Source organism: Pleurodeles waltl, chromosome 4_2 (assembly GCF_031143425.1).
Source record: "Pleurodeles waltl isolate 20211129_DDA chromosome 4_2, aPleWal1.hap1.20221129, whole genome shotgun sequence".
NCBI lineage: Eukaryota > Metazoa > Chordata > Amphibia > Caudata > Salamandridae > Pleurodeles > Pleurodeles waltl.
In genome coordinates, this window is record NC_090443.1 from 498966836 (window position 1) to 498991302 (window position 24467).

Genomic DNA, 24467 nt, shown 5'->3' on the forward strand with positions numbered 1-24467 from the left:
TAAGTTACGGGACCACAGTGCTTGGAAGGACAGTATGGATCACAACCCACAGTTCCTTAGTCACTTTCATTTTAGGAGTTAGGTCCTCCGTTTACCCTTATTTTTAGTAAGAAAGACACCAGTTTCCTGCTATGCAAGTAAAAAATATATATCTAGGAGTGGAATACATTTCAATGGAAAGGTGAATGAAGTGGGACTAGTACTCCAATGTCAGAAGACTCTTGCCAACTCTGGTAGGTAAACAGAAATGAGAGGAAGTAAACTAGAAATGTAAAACCGCCTGAAACATGATCAATGTCAATGCCTTGCATCCACCAGAAAGGTGATTTCCAAATGGGCCTTACCAGGTTGAATGCCCCTATGCCAAGGGCTATCCCGCCCTCCAGGTGCACGTGGGACCGCCCTTTGGTGAAGTGGTTGGACTGGATAAAATTGTTCAACTCCCTTTTGGAAAAATAAAATAATTGTTATTATTATGAGAAATAAAGCAAAGAATGAGAAATAACACATTTGCTCTAGGAAACATAGGAAAGAAACCCTCACATTGCAAAACTCTACTCCAGGCATTTATCACGTTTTCATGAGAGAATCATTCATAATCTGCTGCAATGGGAAGGAGGAGATTAAGGGTGCAGGTGGCGGCAGATCAGCAGTTTTTTTTACAAAATGAGGTGATGCTTCCTTGGCATCTTAGATCCTCAAGGAGAGAGTGTCACAGACCCCTGAGCATGCTTTTGTCACACAGAGTGGAATATTTGGGATTCTTGTCGCTGTAGGTTTTTGTTTCTAGGATTTGACACCTCCAGGCATTTTTAAGGTGGAGTGGACATAGGCAGGTTGTTGATGTTAAAGGGCATGAAGGTGAAGCCGACACATTTGAACTTGATTCTTTCCTCCAGAACCAGCTAATGAAGTTCTCTTAATAATGGCTTTATATTTTCAAACATTTTGTGAAAAAGATATAAGTTTAGAATGTAGTAGACCCTTAATGGGGGCAAGTAATGTTTAGGTGCTCTCTTGAGTAGGGCATTTCCAAGGTTCATTCTGGATACCACAACGGCTTGACCAATTGAGTGAATGGTTGACACTGTGCATTGAGTGGGGTCTGTAGGGCATGTAGAAATGCACGGCTGCATCGAGAGTCACCTTGAGGAAAGCATGCACCTTACCTGTATAAGAGGAAACTGCTGCGCAACCTGATTCCTCCCTTGATGAAGTTAACCATGTTTTCATCCTGTAAGGCATTAATCAGAAGTAGAGTGGAATTAGCACACAGAGGAGAACAGATCAGCAGGGAAGCAAGGGGTGGAGAAGACCTCACCAAAGAAAGGAAGAAAGCAGCACGACTACAACGTGGCAGAGGAATGAACACCAAGAGGCCATCCAAAATGGACTAGAAATCAGATCGCTCCACCACCATGTGCAGCAGATAACTTTTTGCTTTTACACAGCTGTTGCTGCACTGCCCTTCTTTACCAATTTTGTCCCTATAGATTTTGACTCGGGAGGGGGATTCAGAGTCACTGCCTGTTATTACATGCACGGTTCGAGAGCACTTCATGCAGGCTCGAGCGGCCAGCTTACACCGGGCTAAGGGTAGCTCTCCGCCTACCTGTAGGTAGCTCTCCTGTGTGCAGCCCAGCCTACTAAATTAGCAGCTTTTGCTTGGCTAAATTATTATATAAACATCAACATTTTAAATTGTGTATTCAACATGGCAATGAGTGTATTTTCAGAACTCATAAGATGATGTTTGAAGAAAAATTGTTGGATTCCCAAAATATACCTAAAGCTTAGTAATAGTATTTCCTTGGTGCTACAGCCATTCATGCTATAGCTAATATGTATTACCTATGTAAAGACATTCCAAACTGAGAAAACCTTTTAACATGATTGGTGACTACCACGCCTGCCTGATGCACTGAGGTCATCATGGCTCAAAATTGTGAATGTTGTGGCTAATAATGTAATCTTGCCTGAAGTGGTTACTGTTACAACACTAAGCATATTAGTAGCTCAGGGTGGTTTTTATTGATCTTAAGTACCTTTTATTACAGATAAGGTTGAAGACCCCTGGCTTAACACCAAGACTGTTATCTAGAGTTTTCAAAATTTCATTTGAGCCTTACAATAGTTTGCAAGAACTATGGCACTTCCTGCTAGTAAAACAAAGCTTTTACACAAGTCGGTTGCAGTGCTATTCATCAAAAGGTGAATTACCAACCAGGGATGTATAATTTTGCCACTTAGGTTAAATAGCTCACACAGATGTACCACATATGGCCATCATCAGTGAAATTCTAGATGCTGAAATACAGACAGTGGTGGTTCTGATCCAATTAGTTTAAAAAGAAACAAAGATGGACAGAATTAGGTGAAGGCAGCAAAATGGGACAAAAGAATGTGGGAGACCAAGTACACTAGTAGAGAGGAAGACGTCAGAGAGCAGATGTAATAAGATAGGGTTATGCAACCAACACGAAGGTTTGCAAGAAGTCGAGGAGTGAAAATGCAAATGGGGGAAGAGGGCAAGGGTTTGATGGTGCTCGTCTGATTTTATTAGGAGGAAGCCTGGAAAAATATGTTCATATTCTGGATTTTAATGGGATTCTTCGCTAAACTGGTAGAGTAAAATTAAAGATTATGTTTAAAAGCTGGTAATACTGTATACAAAGCTCATTATTATCTTTTTAAATTCTGATTTAAATTAATACAACAGGGATCTATTCTTGGCCTATGCTAAGTGAATGACCAAGTCTTCCTCTAGACCTTGAATTTATCTTCAGATATTGTCGAAGACAGCACTTTGGATTTTAGCCGGTATATTTCCCACCTAAGAAAGATTCTGCTTCTTATCTCTGCTTAGATCTGATTGCATTACGTGCCCGGTTTTAAATGTAGTTGTTTTTATTAAACATTTATTTTTTCAACCATATGAGACACGGTGTCTCAGATTCACATGAGCAATAAAAAAAAAATGCATTCCCAGACATTTCAATTATTGTGAAGATTATATGCTATGGCTCACACATTTCACTAGTACACTACCATTCCCACCTCCACATTTCTCCATCTGATCCATCCCATAATTATCTCAAGTTATCCGTTCAAGGAGTCCTATTAGGGGGATACCCCAGTTTGATAATCATTTCCTCCCAGATTACTAAATCACCCCTAACTTTGTCATCCCGTCAGGTAACTTTTGAGTGTTGCTCATTGGTTAGTGCCAACTCTACACTGTTTTTTCCATTCTTGTATCATCAGGTGCTTGAGTTGCGATCCCATGTATGGCAACCATGCCCAACTTTAACAAGGTGTTTTCGCTTTGGCACTATGTCTAGTTAGCACATTTGTATAGACCCTTCCAATACTAGCCCAGCAGCATGAGCCAGGACTCGGATCACTTCCTCCCAGAAGTTCGCAATCAGGGGACAGGCCCATGTCATATGGAGAAGTCTGTATAGGGCTGTCTGCCTCTTCCACACATAGCGGGTGTAGCAGGACAGATACACAATAGTTTTTTAGGTGTCATGTAGGTTGTATGTAAGTAATAAAACTGTAAAGGTTTTAAGCATGCGTTAGGGGAGACCTGTTTAACTTGTTCACAAGCCTTCTTCCATCCAGCAGTTGCTTGTTGTTCTGGGCAGTCAGAGCACCAAAAGGCTGTAGACCAATCAGTCCTTCCTTCCCTATCAATCGCTAAGGTAGCATGTGTAGGTATGTTATCAGTTGTCTAAAGCCCAACAGTTCCAGCAACAAATGCATGGCTTTGTGTTCGTGGCTTATCAGGAAATGTGGTCCAAATCATTCAAGCAGTGTGTCCTGTTGTGGCATAGTGCAAAAACGGTTCCGGTCCCATTCCAAACTGTTCCTAAGTTTGTGTGAACACCGTAACTGTTGTTGAGAAACAAGACACATACATGTTCACACACCCTTCCCCCATGCCATAAAGCACAGAACATGTCCTTTTGCATATTATAGAAAAGCCTCAATACCCCTAGAGGCATGACATCAGCAAAAGAGATCCAGCAAAATATTTTATAGATCACTTATGCCATCAACCTTATGAAATATGGACAGTCTCTGGGGACTGGCTTTCCCCATCATAAACACCTCCGGAAGAGTAAGTGTTCTGCATACCCACCAATAACGACTTCTTCCAGTTAGGGGCCTCATCAAACCATTTTACTGCATGCCGTAATTGGGAGGCACTGTTGTATATAAACAGGTCAAGCAATCCCAGTCCGCCCCCTAATCAGGGGCGTTTCAAGGTTTCCAGTTTCACCTGGCTCTCTTTCCCAGTCCATATTAAGGGGCATAGTAACTTGTTCAAGCGAGAAACGTTGTAGTCAGTATCACATCATTCTGCAAATGAGCCACGGAGACACATCCCATTATAGATAATGGCAATGTTTTCCAGAAATCCACCGAGTGATGCAGGCCATCCAGCAGCTTATCCCCATTTATCTGATCTCTAGCAATAATGTTTGGCAATCCCTCCCTACATAGGGTCAGTATGTGTGCATGGGGTCTGTCACTTTTTAGCAACTAGGCTAGCATTTTTTCTGGATTTATCTACCTCCCAAAACAATCGCTGGAGAGAGAGCGAGAGTGAGTGAGTGAGTGTGTGTGTGGTCTAGTTGTGCATGATTCTCTTCTAGGTCAAGTGTCTATTCCAGTTGCCTCTCAACCCCAAAAACCTGGGCTATACAATCCTCCCACAAAGCAACTTTATATGCCACCCACTCCACTTCTCAGCTGCCTGTAGAACCATGACTATCTCTGAACAACAATGTGGGGTAGTCCTTAACTAAGGCAGCTGTACTATAGGTGCAAATGCGAGTAATAAGAGTATGACTTATGCATGGGATGGTGGTGCCGCCAGACGTCCAGTAACTGCAGATCATCCATCACCCCCCCTACAGTGTCTGCTCCATGTTGGGTTTTAGGCCTTTTCTCTCAGAAAATGTATCTATCTGCCAGTCTACGGCACAGTTAAAGTCTCACACCCATATTATTTGTGTACTCAAGTACGGGCTAATTTGCATCATTACTTCAGGGAAGAAATGTTGACCGTCTTTATTTGGATGATAGGTGTCTATTAGGCAAGTGTCAAACCCATCTAACACTGCAACAACAATCACAAATCAGTTCTTATGGTCAGAGAGTATGGTTTGTTCCTCAAAAGGGACCCCTGCAGCAATCCATGTCACCACCAATCTTGAACAATTAGTGTATGTGGCAGTGAACACACTCCCTTCCATCTTTTTCACATCAACACCTCTCATTTAAGCAGCTGAGTCTCCTGTAGTATTGCAATTTGTACCTTGTATCTCTGGAGATAACAGTAAACTCTACATTGCAGGGGGCAGCTATTGAGACCTCAAACATTACAGGTTATCAACACTCTAGCCATCATAGCTGTTGGTGTTCAAGGACAGCGGTTCTCTGGGCAAGGCCACTGCAGTAGTTCTCGTTTCTGCTGTTCCGCCCTGACTATGGTTACGGTTCTCGCTCCCAGTAATTCATGGATCATGCAGTTGCTAGTGATAAAGTGGATCTAACTTCATAACAAAGACTAAAAACACCCCTCCCACTCCCCATAGGCAGACATAGGACCCTCCTCAACTATATATATATATATATGTATCACTGATTTATCACACCCCACTTCCCCGCACACTACACTGAATTATCTAATCCCTCGTCTAACATGGTCCCTTCAGTTATAAGGGGCAAAGGAGTCAAATAGAAAACATATGCAGGCAGCAATTGACCTGCTAGAGGCCAGCCCAGTCAGGATATCCTCAGCCAGTACGAGTCCTCCAGTGCTGGACCACCGGTAAGAGGGGGGGGATGTGGGGAGTCAAATGGTCCTCCATTGCACAAGGGGGCGGTGCAAAGCACAGAAAGAGCAGCTTTTTGCTCCCAAGCTTTTTTAAGTGCAAAAACACAAGTCCTCTAGATTTGTACTTCCAAGCATTTGGAATCCCGGGGCACCAGATCTCCATGCTCAGCCCATCCATGTGGTCTCTGAGTGCTGCCCCACAGTGTTGTGTCACACAGGCAGGGTGATCGCAGTGTCTCTGCAAGATCCACAAACTCTTACTGTTGAATAGGTCCCACTTCCATGTTGCCAGTACCCACACCTTCTATTGTGTCTGGACAGTCAATGTGGACTCCAGGAACTTCTGATGAGGAGTTATCTACTTTATCCATTGTACCATCCTCACAGATTGTTTATGTGTGAGGTCCGATGGAACAATGGCGTAACAAAACTGGCGTGGCCCCCCCCTGCAAAACACATTGAGGCCCCCCTGGATACACTCAGGCCAGGTGCTGTGCTGAGGGGGCCCCCCTAGAGCTCAGGCCAACCCACACCGTGGGGGCCTTTGTGACACCGCAGCGATGGAGGCCAGTTGAACATCCACTCTGTTTCCACCTGTTTCTTGGACGTTCCTCCCCCCATTCAATTCCTCAAATTGAAAGCAAGAAGACTCCAGAGACAGAGGCTCTGTTTTGTCCCACATTTCCAGCTAGGCTCACACATCCTCAGGTTTATCAAAGAAAATGGCTCTGTCCTGGACTATAACTTTCGGACATGCAGGAAAGAGTAGCATGTACTGGATGATCCAGGCCTTAAGCTTTTGCTTCACCTCAACGCAGAATTTCCTCAGTGTTTGGACATTTTTTATGTAGTTGGGGTAGATTACTATGGTATAATTTTTGGGTTGAGCTCGCAAGCACACTGACGTGTTGGAATCTATCTGTGGACTTTTAACCACGCCCACCGCACGCACGTCACTATCACTCGTTCATGGGCTTGCCTTTCAAAAATCCTTTATCATCATTGGTAAATGCTTTACATTTGTCCCTCCTTGGGGCGATTTTGTTACCACCTTGGCCATCGACCCTGTTACATGGACAATTGCACATTTGCTAATACATTTGACTGCAAGCACACTTTTTTTTCCTTTTGAGTCTCTCCTTTGCACTCATGCTCAGGGCAGCCGTGGCACTTTGAATTGGCTCGCTTATGTCAACTGTTTTACTTTTCATTTTCAATTTATGTGGCAAGAAAAGTGTCCCGCAGAATCACTCTTGCAAAAATCAATCTGTCACTCTGGTCTAAGCAGGCTCCACCTGAAATCCAAAAGTAACTTCACTCCTGGCTAGGCTCCACCATCAGGGGTCACAGGGTAAAGTATTCATCGGGTGTTGTCCTCACAATGCCCTGGTGTTTCCAGCTCAACGCATCAACAATCAGTGCAGCTCCGGAGAGATACACAGCCCTCAAAGATCTACGTGGCTAGTTGGTCCTCCTCTGTTTCTTTCGAGGTGCCAAAGAACAGCGTACCCTAGGCCGCATCTAGGGGAGAGGGTTCCTCTCAGCTAAGCTCATCACTGCACCAATAAGGCACCACGCCAGCCAGAAGGCACTGTCCAGTGCACTTCCCCGGTCCTCACCAGATCAGTTCTTTTTGGCACAGCTACGCTACAACTCAGAGGCCAAAGTGGGCCTCCCCCCGCCGGTACAATGCTCCCTGCAAAGCACAGTAGGACGTGCTCATCTCACAAGCAGCCTGGCATCAGGTCTCTTCTACTCCGCTCCCCTGGCAGCGCAGCCTACCCTTTCAAAATAGCCACTAGTCAACTCATCACAGAAGCTGCAGTGTCCCGCCAGCCGCCACTCGAGCCACAGTCCCTCAGTAAAGCAGCAGTATTAGGGCTTCAGCCCCAGGAGACGTTTTATAGGGTTCTGGTCGGTTTGAGCCGGTCTTTTGCTGAGGATTCTGTAGGATTCCATAAGGGATAGCTGGACCTCTTAGCTTTTATGCCCATCAGCCATCATGCTTGGCCATGCTAACCATTACGTTCCCTGTTAAATGAAAGATGGACATCAGAGGCAGTAGGGCTAATGTTACCTTCAACTTCCAAGGAGAACTAGCTCTGCCGCAGGAAATTGTCTGTACTGCATTTTACCCCCTCTGAAGAATGTAATCAAGAGTACAGCAGGATGTCCCCAACTAGTACACAAGGCGGCGTTTGTGTCAAATCCATGCCAATGTCTCAGGATAACTGCGGACTCTGTAGATGATTTCGATTTAGATTCAAGGTAAAATCATCCTGCATGGGTATCCTGGAAATATGTGATGCTCCATTCTGGACTACGTCAACCACTTTTAGCCCTTGGAGAGTCCTCACTTGGGATCAAACTAAGTTTATCATCAACGTAGTAATTTCATTTTATATTCAGAGTACAAAGGCGCTTAAACCAGTGGACATGCTACTCTACCGTTCAGGAGAATCCCACATGCAATATACTCTTATCTGAATTAAGGGGTGGAAATCTGTTGTTTGTCAATACAAGAAGTCTGTATCTTTCATTGACACAGCGACCATTTTCAAAATGTGTGGAAAGTCACATATATCTGGTGTAGGAAATCTGTTTTTTTCTGTGTGATCACTCTGGATTATTCGCCTATTGCTAGACCCTACATTTTTGCTGCCTTTAGAACTCTGCACTTTACCCCCTGCTCACCAGCAGTAAAGTGTCTGTGTTCCCCTTCTAACAATGGATAAATAGTCTTATTGATTGGCGCAAACTCTGTAGCCTGACCCTTGTAGTATACACCTCCAGTGTGAACTGTTAAAATAACCTTTTTTTTTTACACGTAAAAACCTCACTTTTAAACATCGGTAAGTCACCCATATGTCCCCTCTGCACACAAGGAAGACTGCAAGGTATTTAAACATAGGACATGAAGAAAATCAATGCTGCTGTGTCCTTTCTGTGGCATAAAGTGAAGAGGCTTGGAGTGGGGAGGTATTGGCATAGAGTGGAGTGGCGTACAGTGGAGTGGCAGAGTAGAGTGGCACAGAGTAGAGTGCAGTGGTGTAAATTAGGGTGTTGTTGAGTGGCATGATAGCTGAGTAACATACAGTGGCGTAAAATGGAGTGGAGCAGAGTGGTGTAGAAAACAGTGGCATTTAACGAAGCGCCATGGAGTACAGTGGCACAGAGTAGAGTGGTGTAGAGTGCAGTGGTGCAGAGTGGTGTAAAGTGCAGTAGCATACAGTGTAACAGTGTAGAGTTGAGTGGTGCAGGGTGGAGAGGGTGGAGAGGCATAGAGCAGAGTGGCATAGAGTAGAGTGGTGCAGAGTAGAGCTGAATAGTGTGGAGTGGTGTGGCACGGAATGGAGTGGTGCTAAGTAGAGTAGAATGACGTAGAGTGCCATGGTGCTCAATAGAGTAGAATGGCATAGAGTAGAGTGGTACAGAAGTGAGTGAAGAGTGGCATAGGGTGCTGTGGCATTGTGTGAAGTGGAGTGGACTGTCTCAGAGTGACATACAGCAGAGTGGGGTGGCATAGAGTGGAGCAGCATAGATTGGAGTATATTGGAGTGGCGTAGAGCAGACTGGCAAAGAGCAGGGTGGTGCAGAGTACAGTAGGAATAGAGCACAGTGCTGCAGATTAAAGCTGTGCAAAGTAGAGTGGTGTCCAGTGGAGTGGTGCAGCAGAGAAGAGTGGCAGAGTGCAGTGGCTCACTGGTGCAGTGTTGAGTAGAATGCCACAGAGTGCAGTGGTGTAGAGTGGTGCAGAGTACAGTAGACTGGCATGGAGTACAATTGCCACAGAGTGCAGTGGTGTAGAGAACAGGGTAGAGAAGAGTGACAGAGTGCAGTGGTCGAGATTGCTTGGTGCAGCGTAGAGTGGAGTAGGGTGCAGTGGGGTAGAGTGGAGTGGTGCAGAGTAGAGTGCTGTGGCATATAGTGCATTGGCGTAGAGTGGTGCAGAGCGGTATAGCGTGCACTGACAGAGTGCAGTGGGGAAAAGTACAGTGGTGCATAGAAAAGTACAGTGGCGTAATGTTGACTGGCATAGAATGCAGTAGTGTAGAGTTGAGTGGCAATAGAGTTGAGTGGCACAGATTTAAGTGGTGTAGAGTGGGGTAGATTGCAGTGGCATGGAGTGGAGTGGTGCAGAGTGGTGTAGAAGGCAGTAGAATAGAGTGGAGTGGTGCAGAATAGAGTTAAAATGTGTAGAGTACAATGGCACAGAGTAGAGTAGCATAGAGTGCAGAGTACAGTAGAGTGGAGTGGTGTAGAGGAGAGTGGAATAGAGGGCAGTAGCCTAGAGTGCAGTGGTGGACTGTGTAGTGGCATAGAGTGCAGTGGTGCAGAGTATGGCAGAGTGGCGTAGAGTGCAGTGGTCTAGGGTGGAGTGGCATAGAGACAAGTGGCATAGATTTGAAAGGCTTAAATAGAGTTGAGTGGTGTAGAGTAGTGTAGACTGCAGTGGCATAGCGTGGAATGGTGCAGAGTGGCGTGGAATGAAGTAGCATACAGAGGAGTGCTGCAGAGTATAGTGTAGGGTGGTGCAGAATGCAACAGTATACAGTGGAGTGATGCAGAGTACAGTGGTCAGAGTGCAGTGGCAAAGAGTAGAAAGGGGAAGAGTAGACAAGAGTGAAGTAGAGTGCGGTGATAGATTGCAGTGGTGCAGTGTCAAGTAGAGTGGAGTACAGTCCAGTGGTGTACAGTGGAGCGGTGTAGAGTAGAGTGCAGTGGGGTAGAGTGCATTGGCCTAGAGTGTCGTAGTTTGGAGTGGCAGAGCGCAGTATTATGGAGAGGTGTAGAGACGAGAGAAGTAGAGTGACAGTTGAGTGACATTTGAGTGATGCCGAGTAGTGTGGTGTAGACTGCAGTGGTGTGGAATGGCTCAGAGTAGCATAGAATGTATGGTGCAGAGTAGAGTACAGTGGCATAGAGTGAAAGGGTGCAGAGTGCAGTGGCGTAGAGTGCAGGATACAGAGGAGTGATGTAGAGTTGAGTGGTGTACAGTGGAGTGGCATAAAGTGCAGTGAAGCAAAGTAGAGTTTGCGTAAAGTGCAGTGGCAGAGTGGAGTGGTTCAAAGCAGAGTGGCATAGATTGCAGTGGCAAAGGGCACAGTGGTGCAGAGTGGAGTGATGTAGAGCACAGTGGCGTAACGCGCAGTGGTGCACAAGTAGAGTACACAGTGGCGTAGAGTAGCATTGTGTGGAGTGGAATGTAGCGGTGTAGAATGGAGTGGCAAGAAGTGGAGTGGTGTAGATTGGCACACAGTGGAGTAGAATAGAGTAGAGTGGTCCGGCATAGAGTGCAATGGCATAGAGTAGAGTGGTGCAGAGTAGAGTTGCGTAGACTGCAGTGGAGTAAAGTGGTGCAGAGTACAGAAGCGTTGGGTGGAGTATTGCAGAGTAGAGTCGAGTGGCATAGAGCAGAGTGAAGGAGAATGCAGTGGCACAGAGTAAAATGTTGAGCACAGTGGCACAGAGTGCTCAGGTGTAGAGTAGAATGGTGCAGAATAGAGTGGTGAAGAGTACAGCAGCCACAGAGTGGAGTGGCAAAGAGTAGAGAAGACTGGCATAGAGTGCAGTGATACAACAGAGAGAAGAGTGCAGAAGAGAAGAGTGGAGGGGTGCAGAGTAGAGCACAGTGGTCTAGAGTGCACTGCCCTAGAGTGAAGTGGTGTATAGTAAACTGGTGCAGAGTAGAGTACAGTGGCATAGAGTGCAGTGGTGCAGAGTACAGCAGAGTGGTGTAGAGTGCAGTGGCATTGGGTGGAGTTGAGTGGGGCAGAGTAGAGTGGTGCAAAGTAGAGAATAGAGTGGAGTAAAGTGGAGGGGTGTGGAGTAAAGTGGAGGGGTGTGGAGTGCAGTGGTGCAGAGTAGAGTGGCATAGAGGGGAGTGGTGTAGAGTGCAGTGGTGCAGAGTACAGTGTAGTCATGTAGAGCAGAGTGGTGCAGAAAGTAGGGTGGTGGAACAGAATAGAGTACAGTGGCATAGAGTGCAGTGGTGTACAGTGCAGTGGTGCGGAGAAGAGTGCAATGGCAGAGTGGAGGGGCATAAGAGAAGAGTGGCATAGAGTGCAGCAACAGAGTGCATTTGTCTAGAAGAATGCAGGCAAAGGCCTGTGTCTGAGCCTCAGCTCAAGTTCTACGGGTTCCTTAATCTCTGAAGACAAGCCACTCTCATTAGTTTTGTCAATGTTTCACAGAAGCACTGCACTGGTGAGCACTGTATTTTGGACAAAGTAGAAGAATTTAGCAGAAACAATGTTTTACACAGTAAATTATATTTTGGGGACAAGAAATATTTCATTGTTCTTTAATTGGAAGGCATGCAAAATAACAGTCTCACTTTACAGTACAAGTATATGCATATTCTGTGCCACAATAGCGCGGTTTTAGATGAGGTGATTTGCTTACTGTAGGAAGCTGGTTCTCTCTATGGTGCACTAAAAGTACACCATGCAGGGAGTCAAGAAGATCCCCAATTGGTTTCCAGAGGCCAAAGTAGATAGGAATAATGCTCTATTTTGTGGTAGCGTGGGCAAGCAGTTAAGCTTATCAGAGGGTAGTGCTCATTTGTTGTACTCACAGCGGCAATAAATAAGACACATACTCAAAGAATTAATCAGAGACCAATTTAGAAAAATAACACTTCTTTTTATACATACTTTAAACCCAAGAAATTCATTATACTGTAAGTAGGTATTCAAACAAATACTTTTTAGTTTTAAAAAAATCGCCACCGTGCAATTTCAGAGTTCTTCAATGTTAACTTAAGGGAGGAAAACAGTCAGCAAACAAGTCCTTATTGATGACTCATAGGACCAACCTTCTAGGCTTAAGGTAAGTACTGGGCAAGGGTCAGGACCACACCAACAGGTCACTCTGGGTAGCACTGGGACGGCCGGGTGCAGAGGTGCAGTACTCGTCGGTTGCCCAATGTATTTCAATGGTGATTGCAATACATTGCAGGCCCTGGCTGGGGGGCCAGTTGGGGGCAACCAGCAGGCAGGTCACAAACATAGGGTACTCGTGGACGTAGGCGCGCTCTTGATCTTCTTCTCCAAGGCCCAGGGTCGACGGATGCAGGGGTGTCCTTTGGCGTCAGGTTTCCTTGTCCTGGAGCACTCGCCTTTGTGGGGGGGGTACTGGGAAGGGGGTGGGCTAGGGGGGACCTGTGGTCTGAGGCTGCAGTCATCGTCAACGAGTCCAGGAGTGTAGGAAAGTACCCTCTTTCTTGGCATGGTTACCCCCATTCTCTGCCTGATATCAGTGTGCTTGACTGTTTCTACTGGGATCCAGCTAATCAAGACCCCAGTAGTTATACTCTCTCCCTTCAAAATGTTTGTTGGATACTGTTAACACAGTATTTCATCCACAACTGGCATACTGGTGCCCCCTTATAAGTCCTTGTGTATAGTACCTAGGTACCCAGGGCATTAGGGTTCCAGGGGATAACTATGGGTTGCAGCACTTCTTTTGCCACCCATAGGGAGCCCATGCAAAGGCTTCTGCAGGACTGCCATTGCAGCCTGCGTGAAAAGGTGTGAGCACCCTTTCACTGTCATTTACACTGCACCAGGTAACATACGAGTCACCCCTATTGCAGGCCCTCCAGCCCTGAGGGCAGGGTGCAAAGTACCTGTGTATGACGGCACCCTTGCACTAGCAGAAGTACCTCCAAGACCTCCAGGACCATTTTCCCAGACTTCGTGAGTGCAGGGACGCCATTTTACGTGTGTACTGGACATAGGTCACTCACTACCTATGTCCAGCTACATAATAGTAACTCGGAAAATATGCATGTTTGGTATCAAACATGTTGGAATCATACCCCAAGGCTTTTGCAAGCACTGGTTGTATGATTCCATGAACTCTGGGTGCTCCTTAGAGGAACCCCGGTATTGCCATTTCAGCCTTATGAGGTTTTCCAGGCAGAGCCAGCCGCTGCCACCTTTCAGACAGGTGCCTTCCCTCCAGTTGCTTGAGCGGCTAAAGCCCAGGAAGGCAGAACAAAGGATTTATTTTGGGACAGGGGTGTTGCACCCTTTCCCTTTGGAAATAGGTGTTACAGGCTTGAGAAGGGTAGCCTCCCCAGGCCTTTGGAAATGTTTTGAAGGGCACATATGATTCCCTCCTTGCATAATACAGCCTACACCGGGTTGAAGGACCCCCAGTCCCTGCTCTGGTGCGAAACTGGACATAGGAAATGGGAGTGACCACTCCCCTGTCCATCACCAACTCAGGGGTGGTGCTCAGAGCTCCTCAAGAGGGTCCCTGGGTTTTGCCATCTTGAATTCAAGGTTGGCAGGGAACTCTGGGAGCATCCGAGTGGCCAGTGCCAGTAGGTGACGTCAGAGCCCTCCCCTGATAGGTGCTTACCTGGTTAGGTGACCAATCCCCCTTTCAGGGCTATTTAGGGTCTCCCTTTGGTTGGTTCCTCAGATTTGGACTGCAAGAATCCAGCAGGAATCCTCTGCATCCTCCACCTCGACTTCTCACTGAAGAAACTACATCTGGACTCTCCAGGAACTCTACAAACTGCAACAAAGAAGCAAGATGCCTTCTGCAACATTGTGTCTCCAGCTCCTGCCAGCAACTGCAACTGTTTCCCGGTCGTGCATCCTCGGAGGACAGCCTGTCTTCAGCCTGCACCAGAAGAGCGAAGGAATTTCCCATGGGGTAAAGGGGTCACTCCCCTGCTTCAGCAGGCACCGACTGAAACAATGACCGTCTGCGTGGATCCCCTCTCCTGCTGAGCTGAGTCCATCACAGATGGTGGACTGACATGGGCCCGATGTTCCTCATGTCCAACTGTCCATCTTTGGTGGAGGTAAGAGCCTTGCCTCCCCACGAAAGACAGTACCCCCGTGCAACGTGTGTTTTGCAGCTGCCAAGGCTTGCTGGCATCCTTCCAAGAAGTTCTTTGTGCATCTTGTAGCACCGGCCCTCAACACCCTATCCTGTGACGCATAGCTTCCTGAGTAGTTCTCCAGCGGCGTGGGAGCCTTTGTTGAAGTGCTGCGTGGGCCTCCATTTGCACCTTCCTTGTCCCCGTGCTGTGGGACTCCTGTGCGTGCTGCCTGGTCTTCTGTGGGCACTCTGAGTTGCTGAGAGCCCCCTTCGACTCACCCTCCTGGGTAGAGTCCACCTGGTCCTTCCTGGTCCCGGGCAGCGCCATTTTCTGCTAACCAGAGGTTTTGCGTGTGCCAAGGCTTGTTGGTGGACTCCAGCGACGCAAACCCTGACTGCAATTCTCCATCCGGCGTGGGACATCACTTGCATCAACCAGGAACCCGAATCTGTCTTCTTGGGTGCAGTACTGACTGTTCTTCTTCGCCAGTGGTTCTTTTGCACCTTCATCCGGGTTAGCAGGGGCTCCTGTTCTCTATGGACTCTTCTGTGCTTCTTGGACTTGGTCCCCTTCTTCCACAGGTCCTCAGGTTGAGGAATCCACTGAAGGTGTCTTGCAGTCTCTTCTGGTTCTTGCATAATCCTCTTTACGTTTCTGTGTGTGTTCTAGGAAAGTTACTGTGTTCTACTCCTACTTTCCTGGGCGCTGGGGTGGGTTCTAGTACTTACCTTTCGGTTTTTCTAGTACTCCCAGCTCCTCTCTACACACTACAATGCCTAGGTGGGGGACCGACTTTTGCATTTCACTTTCTTAATATATGGTTTGTACTCCCCCAGGCCCATTTCTAACTATTGTGATTTTTCACTAATTCCACTGTTTTCTAACCGTTTTATGCCTATTTTTGCATACTAGTGTATATAATTTGTGCATTACTTACTTCCTAAGGAAGCATAGTCTATATGGTATTTTTGGTATTTGTATCACCAAAATAAAGTATCTTTATTTTTGTAACACTGGGTATTATCTTTCATGTGTGTGAGTTCTGTGTGGCTACGTTGGTATTGCATGAGTTTTGCATGTCACCTAGATAAGCCTTGGCTGCTCATCCACAGCTACCTCTAGAGAGCCTGGCTTCTAGACACAACCTACATTTCACTAATAAGGGATAACTGCATCTGGTATAAGGTGTAATTACCATAGGTACCCAACACAAACAAGGCCAGCCTCCTACAAGAAGGGGGGGAACCACAGGGGACTCGAGCTCAGGGGAGCCGGGGGACACTGTTGACATCAGGGCTCCACTTCAACTCGGGCCGGCGGCAACCGGTACAGTAGTTGCTTTAGGTGCAGGGTTCTCTCACTGTTGTAGCAGCAGGAGAGGGGGGGCCTGCTTGCAGAGGCTGCAGGTGACTCCAGGGAGTCCAAGAGGGCTGAAACTAAGATGGACTTGGACTCCAGACAGCTAGGGGACCTTGCTGACACCACAGTTCCACTGTCACTCGGGTTGGTGACGGCGGGTGCAATGGTGACTTCAAGCATCGGGTCTTTGTAGCTCTGGAGGCTGCAGCGTCTTTTCTTTGAAGCAGGTTGGAGAGTCCTGCCAGGTTTCTGGAGAATCAGCTGCAAGACGTGGCGTCTTTTGGTGCAGAATCCGTTGAGGAGTGTAGACAGGCCGACAGGGTTGGTACTAGATCAGCTGCTCCGTCTTCTCCTCTTCTGCTGGTGTGTCTCTTCTTTGTCCTTTTCTTCTTCGGTCGTCAGGATCTGAGTTCTAGAGTTCATAGGTGCCACTTAAATACTCTATTTAGGGGCACTGCAGGGAGTGCCGGGTGGTCGCCAATGGTAGACCACCTTTAGAGTGTTTAGAGTGACTACACTCTTTCTATGACCACTTCAGCCAGGAAGTGGGCATAATCCTAACCCTAGTGGCCTAATTCCTTCCAAACAAAGATGGAGGCATTGAAAAAGTGGTATCCACTTCAGCTCATCCACCTTAGAGGTGGGACTGGCATGAAGTGGGCACACCTCCTAATCTGCCTACTTTTTCTGCCTGTTCTTCCGCTGAAAGTGGGGTCAAGAGAGGGGAGTTGGTAATCTCTGCCATCTGGAGAGACCGGGGTCACATCACAAAGCTGGCTAGGCCTTTGCAGCATCTAGCCCTGGAATGTCCATCTTGCCTTGGTGATGTGCTAAGACCCCTGCCCAGTGCAGGCTTTTGTTTCTGGCCCTAGAGTGTGCTGGCTCTCACCTTGGGAGGCCAGAAACGTGTCTAAGGTGGCTGAACTGATCAGGACTAGTCAGTCACCACACTAGTAGCTGGTAGGTTTTCAAGAGGCACCTCTAAGTTGCCCTATGCGAGCATTTATTAATAAATCCCTAACTGGAATCAGTGAGGGTTTATTAATCTGAGATGTTTGATACCAAACATCCCTGGGTTCAGAGAAGCCATCATGTAGCTACAAAACTCATAGTGACCATAATATTTGCTCATGAATATATGCCCTCACATGTGCCCTGATGCACCCTGTGTTACAGGTGACTTACACCCGGCACATGCAGTGGTAGGGGACCTGGCACCCTGGGGTGTGTGACACGTCATGTTTTCAATTTTACCTGCACCAACGCATGCAGTCTGCAATGGCAGCACTGTGTAGGTTGGATGAAGGGTTCTTGGGGGTCGTACAACCAGGGCTGCAGTCCTCAGGGACCTTCATTAGTACCCTAGGTACCAGGGGTACCACTTACCAGGGACTTACAGAGGGTGCTAAAGAGTGTGCCAATTGTGAAGAACAACTGTGCAGTTTTGGGAAAGAGCTCTGGCACCGAGGACCTGGTTAGCAGGGACCCAGTGCACTTTCAAACAAAATCACATCAGATACCAGGCAAAAAGTGTGGGCTAACATGCCAAAAAGGGTGCTTTCCTACACTTAACCTGTTGGGCATGGGGACCTTAAAAAACATCAGCCTATCTCCCTTTTCCCTGCACCAGCAAAACCCTGAGAAATTAATTAATCAAGGTTTCACCAAGTATATAATTGCACAAGATTTTCTGGGCTCATCTCAGAATGGGTTCAGAAGTGGCCACAGCACGTAATCGGCATTGGTTGCCGCAACAGATTCCATTCGCTGCCAGGTGGATCAGGGAACTGAGGCCATCCTGGTAATATTGGATCTGTCAGCTGATTTTGATACAATATCTCCATTCCGATTGGTGCAAAGACTACATCAAGTGGTGTTAAGGGATACGGCCTTGGACCTTCTGGGGTCCTTTCTGAGGAATAGGACCCAAACAGTCAGCTGTGGGGACTATAGGGCAGAACCTTTTCAGCTTGCATGTGGAGTTCCACAGGGATCATCCATAAGTACCACATTGTTTAATCTTTATGTGGCCATCATGGCAAAATTGGTGCAATCCTTTGGTTTCCAGGTGTTGTCCGATGAGAAGGACACCTAAATAATTGTCTCTATTTCTCATATGTTACTGGTGGCAGACAAGTTCAAGTCTTGTATGACAGAAATTTGCTGCTGGATGAAGGCGAATTGGCTGAAACAATGCTAAAAAGACCGATATTTTGTCTTTGGGATACAAACCTCAAAGTAGTCTGAGTGTTGGTGGCCAGAGACATATGGCCCTTTACCCACCCCAGAAGATGCTGCAAAAGCTCTAGAGGTGATTTTTGATTACACATATTTATTGATGCTCAGTTCAATAGGACGGTGAGCTCCTGTGTCTTCATTATCATGATTTTGAACAAGATCTTCCCGTTCATTCCAGCTGAACTCAGAATTGCAGTGATGATAGCGCTTATTACAACACGTCTGGACTAATGTAATGTACTATATTTAAATACCAACAAGTCCTCACTCAGTAAACTATGGATTATCCAAAATGCGACAGCCTGGTTGGTACTGGATGTCAGCAGGACAAAAGGATGATGGAAGGAGTGCTGAAACTTTTCAAACACAAACAGTCACAGATCTGGGTTAAATCCATGGTTCCTTTGCTCACAATGCCACCCCAGTTTGGACCCCGCCATGTGCAAATCAGTCTTGCCCATCCTCCCCGTGGGAACAGTCCAGCTGAAACTACCAGACCAGGTCCTCCCTAGTACTGGGTGTCCCCAAACACCACTTAGTTAAGGATGCCTTGCATTCCCTTTATTGGCTACCTTAGGAGGCGAGTGACTTTTAAAGCATTGTGCATGGTCTATATGGCACTCCATCTTCAGGGACCTATGCCCCTGAGAACTGCTTTTGAGTGGTGCACCCCTAAGAAACAGCCAAGATCTTCATCTAGGAGGAAGGTAAATGTTCCCAGTTTTCCTAAGGACAGATGGGGTGGCTATGCTTTTTCAGTGGCAGTGGCTAAACTTTGGAACTCACTGCCTACCCATATTGCGAGTCTGGATTATTATGTAGTTTTTTGTAAACAACTAAGAACGTGGATTTTTCTCAACTGTAATGGTATGCTTTGTTCCTTCCTTTCATCTCTTCTCGTCACTCTTCTGGTTCTCATGTTTGGTTGCCTTGTGACTTACCACGCTTTATACATTTAAATTCATTCAAGTTCAAGGGTGTGGGAGGAAAAAGAAGCAACATGGGCTTAGGAGATGGACTGAAAACAAGCATTCATATGGAGTGATTTATTAACCCAAAGAAAGTAGCTCCAAAATGGGAGTAGTGGAAGGACACAAGTACTTGAGTCCATGCTTAATGGGAGGGCCAAACAGAAGAAGAAGATAGATATGACGCCTGCATGCCAAGACAAATGGGAACAAAAAGAATTAGAACGACGCTAAAGCTAACAAATGGTCAGCTAACTGTATGTAAACAAAATGTCTTACAGAAGCAGGACATGTGCCATCTAGGCGAAACTTAAAAAGAAACATACACTTTGGGGGTTATTACAACTTTGGAGGAGGTGTTAATCCGTCCCAAAAGTGACGGTAAAGTGACGGATATACCACCAGCCGTATTACGAGTCCATTATATCCTATGGAACTCGTAATACGGCTGGTGGTATATCCGTCACTTTACCATCACTTTTGGGACGGATTACCACCTCCTCCAAAGTTGTAATAACCCCCTTAATGTTTTATCTGTTGATCAGAAGGAGTATACCCCTAGGAGCATACCTTAATGGAATCATGGTAGTTTGACTGGTTTCCCAACAGATTTATGAATCAATTATTGTTAGTCCTGGCTTTAGGGCAGTGTGAGCTGGGCCACTGCACTGGGTGCCGAGCTCTGAGGGGTGCTGCATTTTGAAATATCTTATGGGGTTAAATGCACCTGCTGCAGAGTTCATTGTATGCCCTTATGATGAATATCTGCTTGAGGGATCTGAATTTTCTCTAATTGTAGTTTTGACTCACCATAAAGTAGTGCAGCAGGTTAATGTGACTGATGCAAAGCACGAGTAACTTTCAGATCACAGAATTGTAGTTTATGTTGATACATCAGTGGGTCATTGCTTATGTGTCAGAGATCATTGTGTACTTGTATGTCGTAAGTTCTTGAGTTTGTGTTTCTCCAGGACAGGCGAGGGAGAGGATGTGGCGTTGGTGTAACGGCCTCAGCTGCTGACTTTGGAACTGAGGGGACCACATTCGAGTCTCAGCGTTGGTGGCTCAACGTCCTGTGATTCTGGCCAAATCACTTAATCTCCAGGTGCCCACAATTTAGGCCTTGAGACCCTCACAGATGATTTGCTGCACTTTACAAATCCTGGATTTATTTATTATTTAGGCCAAGCACTTTTGAAATATAATGCCTACCAGTATAGATGACTTGACTCCCACACCTTGTAGTCCACATTGCCTTATGTAACAATTCCTATACATTCATTTGCACACTTGTATGATATATTGACTCAGTTTATGCTCTGACACCCTACATTGGAACGAGTAGAGCTATCAAAGAAATGAAATACATGCAAGGAGGACTATGGAGAGATGAAGGGGACCACTGGAGGGTATTAGTGAAGGACTCTGCGGAGAAGGTCACGGGGGGAGGGGGAAGCACCAATAAGGATTGCTACACCGGTCTCCACCAACGCTAAAACCAGCTCTGATCACTGTATCTATCTATTGTGTTTGCAGTTGCTTATACTGCACCTTTCCATCACTGGTGCAGAGAAAGGCACGATGTAAGAATGAAACATATAGGCTGCTGTTGATAAAACAACCTTTTGTACTCTGAAAGGTACACAATGTGAGCACATGAGGCCGAGAGAGCTCCGAACCTAGCCTGCTACAACAGATGCTGGTATGACACTGCCCCTCAAGAAGGTGGGGCTCTGCATATAATTCCAGCGTCCCCTGCCAAGACTATGATTTATTCACCTATCTGCTGATCTGCCCTAACATGCCACTCTCAAACCCTGTGCCTCTCCTGCGCCCTCAATGTCAGACATTAAAGTAGTATGAGGAGTCAGGATATTTAATACAGTGCTTCATTTGTAAAACAATGAGTGCTAGTACACGAAGCTGTGCTCTGAAGCACTTAGCCGAATTCAGTCCACCTCATGCCTCTTTAATCTACTTTCGGATACTCCCTTCCCCTTCATCTCACTCTTGCAGGTCTCTGCTTTCTCCCTTTATGATTTTTTTCTCTTCCTCCGCATTTCCCCTTTGTGTGTTTTTTGCTCTAATGCCTGTTAAGGAAAAATTAGTGCCGGTGGCCCCCAACGGCAACCACCAGCTCAAATTAAGCTCTGCATTTCCACTGGCTGCACCATCCTGTCACTAGGGGATGTGCCTACCGCCCTCCAGACACTCTTGCGTCCTCCCATGGGGTTTACGTGTTCAGCCTGTCATGGGAACCAATCAGAAAGCCTTCCATAGCCCCACACCAACAGTCCTCCTTGGGTAGGAGGCAATACATTTTACCTCTCCAAACACCACCTGCTCCCCATTCACCAGGACTTTCCCTGATCCAGTTACCTGTAGGAAGGTCAGGGCGGCTCTCTGCAACAAGCACTCTGCGTAGCACACCTCGGCGTGGATCTCTTCTGAAAACAAGAAGATACTCTGCAGTTAGCAGGGTTTGAGGGACACTGCTTGCACCCACATCCTTTCCCTCCCTAGGCTCTGACCTCAGTGCTCCCCGAAGCCCCCCCCGTATAGAATATTTCAGCTGTCACAATTTTCACTCTGAAACTCAACAGACCCTCAAGACTCACACTTTGGCCCTCAGGCTAACTCTCCGGAGATGTCAATGGCTGTAGTGGGACAAGCCTTGGGGCTCAGCACCAAACTCCTCCGATGCTTTGGTCCGGAGAGTTCTAGTAACAGAAGCATAGCTTTCATTGGTGCAGCGAGTGCAGTGGCACCAGGGCACAGGAGGAGCTCACAGCACAAGTTTCTTTGGTCAAAGTTGCTGACTTACCTAGTTTAGGTTCAACTTCCCCAACCCAACCGCAGGTGTTTGGGGCCCACTTTCTTTGGCATTAGGAGGCATTGTAACTTTGCTATGCAACTATAACCCACAGAAAACGCCATTCACTGAAGATCTGGGTGGAAATTACTCATCCTTTGCTCATCCTTGCACCGAGACCGTTGAACAATTATACCTACAAAACACTGGCTTAATGTGCCGCACAAGAAGACGAAGCTCAACTAGACCACAGATACCACTCTAAAGCCACAGGGACGGCTGTCTGGTGCAACACCAATGGTCTCCCTGTACCAGGTGGCTATCCCCAATTGCCAAGAAACAACTTTCAGTCAAAAGTCTATTGCTTGGTCATTAATTATCTGAAATGTGCTGCTGGGTTATAAACTGATTATAGCGCTTTGAACCTAATGATCCAGCGTCTGGGATTTTTTTTTACTAAGCGTAGGGACATGGTGAGAGCCCAGGGACCGTTTGCGCACCAAGGAGTCTAAAAGCTGCCTGAGAATCACATTCGGACTTCGCATACATTAGGAACCGCTAGACTTCAAACTCACCTTCCGTGAAAGACTCGCCGTTCTGTTTATGAACAAGACTGGAAAAGGACACCATCGTCGTCTTCTTTCGGAATCTGTGCCGAAATGAGACAGAAAACGAAGCAAAGTCATACGTTTGATTATTAGAAATTAAGAAGGGGCTCTGTGTGACTCTGGAGGGGTCTAGTATATTGACGATGAGCCGCTCTCTCTTGCTTTAGAGATGCTGGGCACCTCAACAGGCAGGAAAGCTGACCGGTCTGACCAAGAGACCCAAGGCCTACCCTAGGGCGAAACCAGGAGCCCAATATAATCTATCAGATGTTAGCACAATGGTGTGCACTTCGCAGGACAGAGCAAGCGTACGTTTAGTTTAAAAATGTTCTTCACTTGGATCGATTTCGCTCTAAAAGGGCTGGGTAAATTTTTGAACTACTTCTTAACTTACATGCTGCCAAGGAAGACGTTTTTCTTTCAATTATCAAAAGATGTTTTGACAGTGCCTTTCGGGAGATGGCGGTGGGTTTGTGGAGTAAAGTCCGTCATTTTGTTTTTTATTTAGTGATGTCACATTCAGACATATGTCATCAGATTGCAAACTTGCTTCAGGGACCAGACCTACGTCTGACATCCTACATTACATCACAGCAGGTACCAGTCGCATCTTGTGCCATACATCACTGTAGGAACCAAACCTCAGCATGTAACATCATTCCATGATGTGGACGTGAGTCTATAGCATCACTTTAGGACTGATACACCCATGATGTCACTTGAGGAGAGACATCACTGTAGGAACAGTCATCAGCAGGTGATAACATTCTATGAAGGAGACATGAGTCTGTGACATCATTCCAGGGAAAGATGTTGCCTACAAAAAGCCCAGAGCGCAGTATAAATGCTACCAAGCCGTAATGCAGGAACAAAATTGAGAGGTGGGTCATGGGAGATGATGGCAGTGGTGGATTAGTGCTAAAGGGTCTTTAGTATGGATCTTACCTTTGGCAAACCTCCTGTGCTTCTTTCATGGTCTGACAGGCGTGCAGAATGTCCTCATGCTCGAAGGTCATCATGGCCCGCATTTCCAAGATGGACGCATAGACAAGGGCGTGGTACATGCTCTCCTTGGCCCTGGAGAAGGAAAGCAAAAAGGAACAAAATGGCAAAATGTGCACAGGAGAGGTGGCTACAAGATACTATTGCAACAAGGGGACAACAAATCACAAGCTGGACAGGACCTCACAAGTTCAAATCCTAAGGACCAGTCCTCTAGTGCTTTCTAAGACCCAAGCCACCACTAGAGGAAAACCACTCAGGAAACCAGACCACCCAAAAAGGAGTGTAGGGTCCCACGGTCTCCACAAGCGTGGTATTGTTTTACCCTTGTAGCCTGACACATATTGCCCAATCAAGCTGTGCCACAAACAACCTTGGCGCACATGGTGGCCATCTGAGCCTAGTACAATGCCTGCAGAAGTCTACTGAAGAATTTGGGGACATGGAGGAGGGAGTTAAGCCAACAGGAGTGGTTCAACTCAGATTAGCACTTTTCAGCAGGCAGGTTCTTTTACCATGATCCATGGACACTGGGCTGTGCCACACAAGATAAACTCGCCTGCAACGAAAGCCAGAGTTTAGCCAGACAGGTGTCTGCCCGGTCATAAAAACAGACAAAATCAATGACGCAGTGCCTTTGACATGAAGCCTCTCAACATGGCTGGAATCCGTGATCCTAATGTGTACAACGTACAGATCAATTCGGAGTAAACGGAGCAAGGCCGCACTGGCATCGAGGAGGAAGACGTGGCCTCCGACAGACAAAATCTTCAGGTAGCGAGGTCTTGCC

The 24467-nt window shown here is 46.7% G+C and overlaps 1 protein-coding gene across 2 annotated transcripts in view; it reads right to left on the minus strand.

Annotated features, from left to right (window-relative positions):
* LOC138293005 (tetratricopeptide repeat protein 39A-like) overlaps positions 1–24467 on the minus strand; it is a 237501-nt gene that overhangs the window by 123778 nt on the left and 89256 nt on the right. For both annotated transcript variants that reach the window (XM_069231963.1, XM_069231962.1), the window contains exons 3-7: positions 23621–23752; positions 22643–22716; positions 21635–21702; positions 1170–1234; positions 345–444 (exon numbers count right to left, since the gene is read on the minus strand). In XM_069231963.1, coding sequence (XP_069088064.1) covers positions 345–444; positions 1170–1234; positions 21635–21702; positions 22643–22716; positions 23621–23752 — 439 coding nt within the window. The remainder of the gene's footprint in view (positions 1–344; positions 445–1169; positions 1235–21634; positions 21703–22642; positions 22717–23620; positions 23753–24467) is intronic.